This window comes from Choloepus didactylus, chromosome 2, assembly GCF_015220235.1.
Source record: "Choloepus didactylus isolate mChoDid1 chromosome 2, mChoDid1.pri, whole genome shotgun sequence".
Lineage (NCBI taxonomy): Eukaryota > Metazoa > Chordata > Mammalia > Pilosa > Megalonychidae > Choloepus > Choloepus didactylus.
The window spans coordinates 227,122,132-227,135,035 of record NC_051308.1 but is presented as its reverse complement, the minus strand read 5'-3'; the positions used below and the strand labels follow the sequence as shown (position 1 = coordinate 227,135,035).

The 12,904-nt window shown below is 37.8% G+C and overlaps 1 protein-coding gene across 1 annotated transcript in view; it reads left to right on the top strand.

Moving 5' to 3' along the window:
- The window catches only part of KDM1A (lysine demethylase 1A), a 103,365-nt gene that overhangs the window by 55,313 nt on the left and 35,148 nt on the right, over positions 1 to 12,904 (top strand). The window contains 6 exon segments of the mRNA XM_037828233.1: positions 351 to 484; positions 7,434 to 7,512; positions 8,155 to 8,247; positions 8,892 to 8,998; positions 10,657 to 10,666; positions 10,669 to 10,737. Coding sequence (XP_037684161.1) covers positions 351 to 484; positions 7,434 to 7,512; positions 8,155 to 8,247; positions 8,892 to 8,998; positions 10,657 to 10,666; positions 10,669 to 10,737 — 492 coding nt within the window.

Genomic DNA, 12,904 nt, shown 5'->3' with positions numbered 1-12,904 from the left:
TGTTAGTGTACTTTCCTTTGTTCTGTTTCTTTAGTTTTAAATTTCAGTTGGAGTATTTAAAGTTATTTTATGGATAAGGAAAATATTCTACAATGCCTTAATAAGGTAAATTTTTTTGCTTACCAGTAAACTTTGGGATGTTAAACTCAAAAGAATGACTAAGTTCTAAGTTATATATCAGTTTTCCAGACAAATTGAAAGATTTTTTTTAAAGGAGGTAAAATCAGCCTGTAAATGAGGCAAAATTTTGCAGAGTTCTTCAGGCAAAAAAGGAATTGGAGGCATAATCATTATCCATAGTTTTGCACTCACTTGCACTTTTCCTGGAAGTCCTTTGCTTTCTTTGATAGGTGTGGAGGGTGCAGCTTTCCAGAGTAGACTTCCTCATGACCGGATGACTTCTCAAGAAGCAGCCTGTTTTCCAGATATCATCAGTGGACCACAGCAGACCCAGAAGGTTTTTCTATTCATTAGAAACCGCACAGTAAGTTTCCACATCAGCTTTTTGTTGTTGTTGTTGTTGTTCATTTGTTTTCTTTTTTGTTTGTTTTTCTTTGGTTAGAAACTTATATTTTAGTATATCTTTGAGTGTGTTCATTGTCTCCAGGGCCTCAGTGCTGGGCCTTGTTCTCTTCTTATCTTTGCAGCCAATGCAGGCCCCCTCCCTGGCAGGCTGGCTGTCCCTGTCCCTGGGCACACTGGCTGGAGGAGATAGCCTTTGGTATAATGGGGGCAATTTGGTGTGTTGGGGGCGGGATGGGGTGGGGGTACACAACTCTCACCATCTCTGCAATGCCCAGAGAAAGATGGCCATGGACCGCGAGAGCTGTGGGTAGGGCTGGTGGGAGGCTTTCTTGAGATCCATCTGCTTCCAGGGACATACTCCCTCTTCATTGTGATGTTGTCTGTGGCGATATCCTCCAGGTAGTCCAAGCCTCAAACCCCACTGGGGTTGTTGGGCACATAGACCTATTGCCACAAGTTGCCCTTTTTTGCTGCTGAGGGACTGTTCATGTCCAAGGCCCCTTTGTTCTGAGACTGCACCAGGAGGTTGAGGGAGCTGATGTCCTTCCTATACATGTTATAGAAGAAAGCGATACAGTGGAACTTAGTGCTGGCATTGTAGAGAGGACTTGCCAGCTTCACCTGGTTCCCCATTTCCCTGAGCCTGATCTTGATGAACATGTAGTAGCCCTTGGGTGCCACCAGTATCAGTGCGGGGGACTAGTGTTGGGCGAGCCTCTGGGGTTCTGGGTGAGGGCATTCTGCCATTTCCAAAGTTGTCTGTTACATCCTGGATATAGTCACAGAGCTTTTCATCTTCACAGTGGAAGGTATTGTCTGTCAAGTTTGGAGAATTGATGGGCTCTGTGGAGTGGATGACACAGAGGCCATTTTACCGGCCTCAAAGGTGGAATAGGTTCTGAGACAGACCTCAGGGCTATCGAATGTGTATGTGATTCTTATTTTTACAAACTTGAAATCCTACTTGCATGCGTTTGTGGATCCTTTTTATACCTCACAAATACATATTAAGAATCTCTTCTTTAGAAAGTAACAACAAAAATTTTTTTTTTAAATTTTGTTTTTCCCTCCCAGAATAATAGAAACCCTTATTTAGTTCTACTTATGTGGTACAAACTACTCCTCTGGCTAAATTATTGATTTTAATATCTTCATCATATTTTCTTATTTATTTATTTATTTATTTTTGGAGGTTGTTCACAGTCCATACAATTATCCAGAGATTCAAAGTGTACAATCAGTTGCCCATGGTACCATCATACTGCTTTGCATCCATCACCACAACTAATATTTTTTTGAATTTTTGAAACATTTTCATTATTCCAGAAAAGAAATAAAGACCAAAAAAAAAAAAAAAAGGAAACTTAAATTCTCCCATACCCCTAACCACTCCCCTCCATTACTGAATCATAGTATTGATAAAGTACATTTATTACTATTGATGAAAGAATGTTAAAATACTACTAACTGTACTATATAGTTTGCAATAAGTACACTTTTCTCCCTATATGCCCCTGTATTATTAACTTCTAGTTATAGTGGCATACATTTGTTCTAGTTGATCAAAGAGATTTCTCATATTTGTCCAGTTCATCATGAACATTGACCAACACGGGATTCACTGTTTTATACATTCCCATCTTTTAACCTCTCACTTTCCTTCTGGTCACATACGTGACTCTGAGCTTCCCCTTTCTACCACATTCACACTCAATTCAGCACTGTTATTCTTACAACGTGCTACTGTCACCTCTGTCCATTTTCAAATACTTAAGTTCAACCTAGTTGAACATTCTGCTCATAATAAGCAACCACTCCCCATTCTTTAGCCTCATTCTATATCCTGGTAACTTATATTTTGTATCTATGAGTTTACATGTTATAATTAGTTCATATCAGTGAGACCCTGCAATATTTGTCCTTATGTGTCTGACTTATTTCACTCAATGTAGTGTCCTCACGGTTTCTTCATCAAGCCATTTTTTTAAAAGATGATTTTGTTCACGCCCCATACATTCCATCCTAAGTAAACAATTGATGGTTCCCTATATAGTCACATATTTATGTATTCACCACCCTCACCACTATCTATATAAGGACATCTCCATTTCTTTCTCAAAGAAGGTAGAGAGACAAAAGAAAAAGAAAAAAAGAGAAAAAACAAAGCAAAACATGACAACTAGGAAGCAACAGAAGGAAAGATAGCATTAAACTAAAGTACAATAAAGAGTCAGACAACATCACCAATGCCAAGAGTCCCATACCACTCCCTTATGTCCCCCTCTTATATGCATTTAGCTTTGGTATATTGCCTTTGTTACAATAAGGGAAGCATAATACAATGTTTCTGTTAACTATAGTCTCTAGTTTGCATTGATTGTATTTTTCATGTAATACCACCCTGTTTTTAACACCTTGCAAGGTTGAACATTCATTTGTTCTACCTCATGTAAAAACATATTTGTACTTTTTATCATGATTGTTGAGCACTCTGGGTTTCACTGAGTTATACTGTCCCAGTCTTTATCTTTCCTCTTTCCTTCTGGTATCCCACATGCTCCTAACTTTCCCTCTTTCAGTCATACTCACAGTCATCTTTGTTCAGTGTAGTTACATTGCTGTGCTACCATCACCCAAGACTGTGTTCCAAACCTCTCACTTCTGTCTTTTCCTATCAGTCTGTAGTGCCCCCTTTAGTATTTCCTATAGTGCAGGTATTTCGTTCACAAACTGTCATTGTCTGTCTGTCAGAAAATATTTTAAACTCTCCCTCATGTTTGAAGGACAGTTTTGCCAGATAGAGGATTCTTGGTTGGCAGTTTTTCTCTTTCTTATCTTAAATATATCATACTATTGCTTTCTCACCTCCATGGTTTCTACTGAGAAATTCGCACATAACCTTATCAAGCTTCCTTTGTATGTGGTGGATCACTTTTCTCTTGCTGCTTTCAGGATTCTCTGTCTTTGATGTTTGATAATCTGATTATTAAAGTGTCTTGGCATAGGCCTATTCAGATCTATTCTGTTTGGGGTATGCTGCACTTCTTGGATCTGTAATTTTATGTCTTTCTTAAGAGATGGGAAACCTTCGTTGAATATTTCTTCTATTATTGCTACTGCCCTTTTTCCCTTCTCTTCTCCTTCTGGGACACCCATGACATGTACATTCATGCATTTCATGTTGTCATTCAATTTCCTGAGATGTTGCTCATATTTTTCCATTCTTTTCCCTATCTCCTCTTCTGTGTATAGGATTTCAGGTATCTTGTTCTCCAGTTTCTGAGTGTTTTCTTCTGCCTCTTGAGAGCTGCTGTTATGTGTCTCTGTTGTGTCTTTTATCTCTTGTGTTGTGCCTTTCATTTCCAAAGATTCTGTCAGTTGTTTTTTTAAATTTCCGATTTCTGCCTTATATTCACCCAGTGTTTTCGTTATACACTTCATCTCTTTTGCCATATCTTCCCTAAACTTTTTGAATTGATTTAGCATTAGTTGTTTCAATTCCTGTACCTCAGTTGAAGTGTAAGTTTGTTCCTTTGACTGGGCCATAACTTCGTTTTTCTTAGTGTAGGTTGTAGTTTTCTCTTGTCTAGGCATCTGGTTTCCTTGGTTACCCCAATCAGGTATTCCCAGACAGAATGGGCTCAGATCTCAGAAGGGGGCAGTATTCAGTATCAGATCTCCCTGAGGGTGTATCTTAGAATATTGATACATCCTGTGAGGCCTTAAGCTGCTGTGCTTTTCCTAACCTGCCCAGCAGGTGGTGCCTGTCAGCCTGTCGCTACTGACTGGTGTAAGGAGGTGTGGTCCACTTAGTCCTTAGTTTCTGTTTTGGCTGTTTTTCCCCAAGCTCTGGGGTCTGGTTCTGAATGGGAGACAGGCAGTAGCGCTGGGCACCACCTCCTTCCTTTTAGGGAAGATATACCGCCTAGGGAATTTTCATTTGCATTTAAATAGGCTCTTTGTCTCTCTGGCTCTGCTGTCTCCACTGTTGTCTGGGTCAGAGAGCTGCAAACTGAAAATGGCTGTGGCTTTCTCCACTGAGCCGCCCAGGTTGAGAGAAAAAAGGACAGAAAGCCCCCCTTCAGGGTCAGTCCACAGTCCCCCCAGCTTCACCCGCTGGCCAGAGATAGCACCTGGTCCTCTGGGCTCCCCCTCCTGGCACAGAGAAGTCCACTGGTTCTTTAAGGTCAGTTGTCACTAGAAGCATCTGTCTGCTTGTTGGGGATTTGTAGCTTGTATTGAGCAATTCATGCTTGTTAATCAGAATGCCAGTTGGAGCTGGATTGAGGTATATTCACTTGTTCAGAGAGGGCTGTTCTCTTATCACAGAGAGGTTTTGCAGTTCAGGCTGCTGTGGGGGAGGGGCTCTTGGTGTGTGTCTGCAGTCTTTACTTACAGGTTTTATGCTGCTATCTTCGGCATTCGTCCCAGTCCAGGTTGGTATATGATGTGTGGACAGTCACATTTGTCCCCCAACATTTATTCCAGATTATTTACTAGTTGTTCTTGGCTGTTCATTAGTTGTTCCAGGGGGGCTAACATCCACTCCTTTCTATGCCGCCGCCTTCTTTCTCCTCTTCATAGTATTTTGACCATTGTGTCCTAATTTTAACTGTTGGACATTTAAGTATCCAATTTTTCTTTATTATAAATTAAGCTCTGAACAGCCTTATACATTGTTGACTGCATATCTGATTATTGTTTCCTTAGGCTGGAGTACAATTAAAACCACCCTCTTAAAGTGTATGAATACTTTTTAAGTTTTGTTACATGTTACCAGATTGCTTCCAAGAGAGTTTGAACCAGTCGATACCTCAACTGCCCTGTCCTTGTTTTTGTTACTAAAACAAGCATAATCTTTGCTGCCAGAATAGGCCAAAACCCATCTCATTTAGGTTGCATTTCTTTGATGGCTGAGACTCATTGCTTTTTCACATGTGTTAGTCATTTGTATTTCTTCTGTGGATTTTCCATTCATCTCCTTTATTCATAAAAATTCTTTAGCCATAGATTAGAGGAGGACAAGATGCTAGTTGGAACATATTCATTGTACTCTAGGGTAATACAAAGTAGAAGAAATTTATGTTCCAGTTTCAGCTATTTTGAATATAGCTCAAAGATAACATTTTAGCATTTTTTATTTTGTCGTTCTACTTTTTAATTACCACTGACTTCTTAATTTTGGCTGTTAGATTGTAAAACCAGTGCTAAATTTGGATTGTTAAATGACAGTTAGCTAGAGTGAGTGGTAGGTTGTACTGGTTTTTTTTTGCAGTCTAATAAAGGCTTCTTATCTTGTGAAGAAAAGACTGATTTTAAAAAGCTACTGGAAAATTCTTGGTATGCGTTTCTTAGGCTGCTTTGTCTTAAAATTGAATCAGCCTCTGTGTGTAGCATGTCAACATTTGTTCTAAGTGGCCTTTTTAGACAAAATTGTCTTTTTTTTTTTTTTTTTTCCAGCTGAAGGACCTTTTCAGTTTTTACTTGAATTTGAGTGGTGGATTTCAAGTGATCACTATCTTTTCTGGTTGGGTTCCTGTGACCAAAAGTTCCGATATAGGGAATAGTTGGCTCAGGTTAGAGTTGTGGTCTCTGGCTATGAAATACAACATAAATAATTCTCTCCTACAAGAATTCTATCCGTTCTCTCTTAAACTACAATCTTTGTCTCCAGATTTTGAAACTGCAACTTTAGGATTATTGAACTAGAACCTATGACCTGAGCCTTATTTATAGGATGGGAGAAAGAAGGTGGCTTGTGTTGAGGGGTGAGGTACTTGCACCCAGTGTGTACTTGAAGAATTCTATTTTCCCTTGACATTTGTCACAGAGGGAAGTGGAGGACTTACATGGATTCGATCCCATCCCCTTCTAATTTGGTTTATTTACACATAACTAAATAACTTTCTTGGTTTAAACTTGTCTATGGAGCAGTCTTTATTAATTTTTAGCTAGTACTTTATGGTCATATTTGGTTTGTCTTGCATTTTGCCAAATATGTATTCAGTTTGAAGAGAATACATGTCAGAGCCCACTGAATGTAACATACTAATTTTCATTCAACCTACGGTTTTTTTTCATTTATATTTGAAATAAAAGACCACTTCTTTTTCCTTAAAACATACTCCTCCCTTGGTTTCAGTAACATAGTATTCTGCTTTCTCTCTTCCTTCCCTAGTTGTTGTCTTCTCTGACCACTTTGTGAAATGTGTTTTTACTAACTGGGCATAACTGGTTGGGAATTCCTTGAAGTTCAAACTGAGATGTCCTCATCTCTCTTCCCTGTTTTTCTCCTGAGGGACCACCTCCCCCCATCCCCACCCCCTCTTACACATTTGGCTTTAGTTATTATCACCCAGAAACGGGACTCCAGACATTACTCTCCTCTAAGCCCCAGACTATATATTTAATAACTATCTTATATGTACTCTTGGTTGTCTTGAAAGTAAAGCCATGATTTCTTTTCTTCTTTTATGAACCCTCATTCAGTTAATGACATGCCAACTCATTTAGTTGTACAAGCCAAAAACTGAGGAGTTATCTTTGGCTCCACTTTCTCTCTCACCTTTTGGTTTCTAATTGATAACTAGGTCTTGTGGATTTTAACTCCTCAGTATCTCTGGAGTCATATAACCCAGTTTTAATTTCTGTTTGCCCCCTACTAGCTGTATAACCTTGGTGAGTTACTAGATATCTTTCTTCTTTAGGCTATCTCCCAGCTTCTTTTAATAATTTCACTCATTTTATGTCATTTTGAATTTCATTAATTTATTTGTCAGGATTATAACCCTCACTGTTTTAGTGAAAGGAAAGCCCATAATCAGGGCCTAAAAGTTAAGATTATTTTTAAAGATGGTCAGATGATATCTCTATTTGTATATAATACAATTTCTTTCGTTTAAATGCAGTTGCAGTTGTGGTTGGATAATCCGAAGATTCAGCTGACATTTGAGGCTACTCTCCAACAGTTAGAAGCACCTTATAACAGTAAGTGGTGTTTGCAGTAGGATTGGTTTTGAATTAGACTGTAAAAATTGATCTTGCCTTCCAGAAGCCTTATGGTTTCTTGATAATGAATTTTTTCATTCATATTTCCATCTTATTTCACCATATTATATATCTCCTTGTGCTATTAAAAAATGAGTCTTATAGAAAGTCTGTTTTTTGTGTGTTTTCTTGGCATTCCATTTGTGTTAAAAGATAAGTGAGTTCAAGAGATTGCTAAATTATTTTCCTAGACCTGTGGTCCCACTTTTGATCCACAGAAATTTTGTTGACACTCAATTGTCTGTCTGTCTGACTTTCTTTTTCCACTTTCCACCAACAAAGTCTTGTGAAGTTTTTGCCAAAGTAAATGAGCATTGTAACTAATCTACAAAGGTTTGGCTTTGTGTTTCATTTCTATCCATAGTGGAATGTCATTTTAAGAAAATTCCAAATTATGTGATAGGCATTTTGGATCACCTTGTATGAGTTTAAGAATCATTTTTCTAAAGGAATCACATGACTTGAAGCTTACGGAAAAGATGTATAGAATGACTTTATGATGGAGAAATAGAAGAGTTAGAAGAGCTTTCCATTTAAACTGCTAAAAATGTAACTATGTTTTAAAATTAATTTGTTCTTTAGGTGATACTGTGCTTGTCCACCGAGTTCACAGTTACTTAGAGCGTCACGGTCTTATCAACTTCGGCATCTATAAGAGGATAAAACCCCTACCAAGTAAGGACCTGGCAAATGAATTTTTTAGTTTAAAAATTTGTAAAATTTGTTAGAAAATGAGAGAAATCAGTTATGGAGCAGGAGGTTTAAGATTTTCTATCATTGACTGGTTTTTATCCTGCTAAGCATTGTTTTATTTTTTTCACACCCAATTCATGGTGTGTAGATAATGTCTGCCAGATAACCAGTAGATAGAGAACTAATAGTTATTTAAATGCTTTAAAAATTCTTCAAAAAGAGATACTAACTTAAGACCACAGAAGGAGAACTTAAAGGAAAATAGATTATACCTGTAATAAATAGGTTGGTTGCTCAAAACCCTGTGTGCTGGTATACTTGTGAGGTAAATAAAGCAGAGTATTCATAGTAAATTATACATATTAAATTACAGATACTTAGACTCATAACTGAGATAATGAGAAAGTAAATTTTAAGATAATGGATTTGATTTATAAATTCTCAATATTGAATTAAAATTTATAAGGCATTTTCATATTTTGAAAATAACTATCTGAACTGTTAACTTTGCAAAATGCATGACATCTTAAGAACCTAGATGTTTTCATGATTAAAAAAAAAAAACTAAAAATGCAAACTCTTAAACTAACAAAATATTCTAATTTTTGTTTATTATTTGCTTTTAGCTAAAAAGACAGGAAAGGTAATAATTATAGGCTCTGGGGTCTCAGGCTTGGCAGCAGCTCGTCAATTGCAAAGTTTCGGAATGGATGTCACACTTTTGGAAGCCAGGGTAAGAATTTTATTTGGGGTTTTAGAAGCCTGCCCTAATGGGAAATATAGCAAGGAAATTATCTGCTGCAAGTTAAGGAATCATACAAGTTGAAGTAAACCAAATTGATTTGTATGGTTCCCAGAGCATTTTGAACAGCATTATTTTATGTTGGATAAAGCATTTTTGACAGTAAAGCTTTGAAAACTACTTAGCAAGTATTAAGATTTGTAAATTGATCCATATGCTCTTTTGATGGATGTTTTCGGGTCATTGTTTCTTGCAGTTAACTTTCAAATTTGGGGCCTTCATGGACATCCTTTGCAAAAGGCAGTTATTTCCTGTGGTGGAACAGGGTAAACTATATTCCCTTATTTGATATTCAAGGAAAACAGTTGCTTCTTGGGAAGCAGCCATCTTTTAGGGCCTGATGAAGCCAAGATGAGGCTCCCTTATTAGTTCTAGAGAGATACACGGGAACTGAGGGAGGAGAGGGAGGATGGTGCACAGTGGGGAAAAAAGGACATCACGTTAGGATGTTAATATTCAAATTATTTTTGTGAATAATTTTTGAAATTTTTATTATCTTCCAGTGGGTTAAAGCCTTCCTGTGCCCTCGCCATTTTTAAAAAACATTTCTCTAGTGTAACCTAAACAACCTAAAACTTTATAAAAGCTTTGAAACTAATCTGTATTCTGCACAAAAACAACCCAAATTGCTTTTTATAAAGTGCGTTGTGTTTCCAGGAATAAGTTAAGGCTAACTTTTTAAAACTGCTCTTTGCAAATAGAGTACAGTGAAATTGAAGATACTTTCCTAAGATCTGTTACTATTGTTAATTCAGAAACATTGAGTACCCTCTCTGTCCTATGTGCTGAAAGTACATTAAGAAATATATACATTCATCAGGGTCCCTACTCATACGGAGGTTATAAACTAGAGTAGATTTTTGTTTTGTTTTGTTTTTGTTGTGGAGTTTTTTTTCTTCTTTTTTTAAAGTGTTTACAGAGTACTCTCATTATCCATGAATAAATTAACACTGCAGCTGAGTATGGTAGGTGGTGGTGGTTTCCCCATACTTGAAAATCCCTAGTTGTTAGGGATATAAACCTGGGCCTGTTTAGGAATGAATAGTATAATCAACTGTGTGTGCTCAGTAAACAGTCTGCCCCTGGGCATAGGGCTGCACTGGAGAACCATTTGTCAGAGAAAGCATCTGTCAAATCATTCACAGCTGACTTTGTGGGTTAGGGGGCAAGAGTCAGAACATGGTAGTAGAAAGATATTTAGCATTAGAATCTGTGAATAATTATTTTTATGTGACCCTTGCCATTCCTGTACAATAGGAGGTATTAGAGACAGTTGGTTAGAGAGATAATAGTACCTGTGACTAAATATGTCTTCTGGCTGTCAGATTGTTTCCTATTGCATCATTTAATTCTATATTTAATTCTATAGTTCTTAACTGTCAGTGGTTACCTACCTTTCCCCCAAATAATCAAGTTAAACTTTATTTGCTCTTTTTGCCCATAGTACTATTTATTGCATTCCATGTAAACTCTCAAGTACAGTTTTCTTCTGGAATTACAAAGATCAGCCTCCAGGGATAACAACCATGCCAGGTTACCATGGTTAAAATAGAATTAATGATTTAGGCCATTTAATTTCTGAAAAACAGGATCGTGTGGGTGACGAGTTGCTACATTTCGCAAAGGAAACTATGTAGCTGATCTTGGAGCCATGGTAGTAACAGGTCTTGGTAAGTAGTTGTAAGTCTTACCTTGCAAAGCATAGTCTGAGACTCATAAGATTGTTTAAACTTATATTTTAAAACCATAGGTGCAGTTTTTCAAAATATGTTGGTTTAGGGTACTCTTCATACTGTTAGGGAGAGGTAAATTACCAGATATTCTTACTGAAGAATACACCAATATATGCAAAATTTAAATTGTATGTTCCTTTTGACCTACCAGTTTCAGTTCTAGGGAGTTATCCTAAGAAAATAGACAAGTAGATAGGTGTTGCATTTTGAGGGTTTTTAATGTGGCGTTTTTTATGATAGCAGAACATTAGAAACCACAGAGTAGAAGATTAAATAATGATTCAGTGGGCCCACCCCTATCAAGATGGTGAAGTCAGATGCTTCAGGGCTCTATCCCCTCACAGAATCTTTGAACATCCAGCAAGAACGCGCACAGAAGAGAGACAGAAACATCTTTCTCAAGTTCCAGAAAATAAAGGACTGCTGTAACAGGGCAAATGCTGGATCCAGAAAAAGGCTACTTTAAACAGTAGGATCTCCTAGCGCCCAAGCTGGCCTCACTCATGCCCCTCACTGACTAGACTTGGAACTATGCTGTGTCCCGGTTACAGAGGGAGTAACTCTCATGCACATAATAGGAACATATGTGTCTGGCTCAATCTGTCTTGCCATCCCAGAACTTGCCCTGCAGGTAGGAGGTGGTTCATGGACTCTCTATAGAACATTGTGGGAGAGCAATCAAGTTGGGTTGCCTGGGTCAAGGGGTTTCTGGCATATACAGTGCAGTGATGGAGACCATGAGGAAAAAAACTGTTTCCTAGAGAAGAGGGGATATTTGTATCCCTGTAAATGGGGGAATTCCTAGGGCCACACTCACATGCTAAAGACGAGACAAAACACGTGCAGAAAGGAACAGGCAGGCCCCTAGCTTTGGCCTGGAGCTATTCCCTTTGAATGGATACCTCCTGAAGGAGAGCACACCACACAACTAAGTTTGAAAAGACTGGGAAAGGTATCTTCTTTCTCCTTGTTTTTATTTTTTTAGTTTTTTGATTAGCTCCCAACACTCAAGGAAAACTCTGTCCTAATATTAACTGACTACAAGCTTAAGGAATAGCCTCAGAGTCTAAATTCCATCAATAACACATTAAAATTTGAAAATATCCAGGTTTCAACAAAAGATTACAAAACATACAAAGAAACAGGACGTGACGGCCCAGGCAAAGGAAAAAATTAAAGCATTAGAAACCATGGATGAGGAGACCAAACCTAGGACAATCCAGACAAAGACTTTTTAAAAAATGATCTTAATTATGCCCAAAGAGCTAAAGGAACGCATGAACAAAGAACTAAAGGAAATCAGGAAAACAATAGATGAACACAAGAGAATATCAGTAGAGAGCTGGAAATTAAGAAAAGGAACCAAACAGAACCAAAGACTGCAGTAACATTTAAAATTTCTTGGAGGGGTTCAACAGTAATTTGGAGCTGGTGGAAAAAAGAATCAGAGAACTCAAACGTAAGAAAATTGAAATCATTTAGTGTGAAGAGCAGAAGGGAGAAAGAATGTAGAAAAGTGATCAGAGGCTGAGAAACTTGTGGTACATTATCAAACATGCTAATACATGCATTGTGGGAGTCCTAGAAGGAGAACAGAGAAAGGGGAAGAGGAAATATTCGGAAAAATAATGTCTGAAATCTTCCCAAATTTAATGAAAGACATAAATATACACATCTAAGATGCTCAACAAACTGGCAAATGACAGAGCGTTCTGAAAGCCACGAGAGAGAAGCAGTGTATCATGTACAGATTAAGTGCCGATTTCTTATCAGAAAGCATGAAGGCAGGAAGGCAGTGGGATGACATGTAAAGCACTGAAAGTAAAAAAATTGTCAACCAAGAATTCTATATCTAGCAAAGCTGTCTTCCAAAATGGAGAGGTTATGACATACCCAGATAAACAAAAGCTGAGGGAGTTTGTCACTACTAGTCCAACTCCACAAGGAATGCTAAAGAGAGTTCTGTGACTTGAAAAGAAAGGACAATAGGCAATAGATTGGAGCTGCATGAAGAAAATAAAGATCTCTGGTGAGGGTAGCAACAGGAGTAAATATGAATGCCAGTATCACTATATTTTGGGTTTGTAACTCCCCTCTTTATATC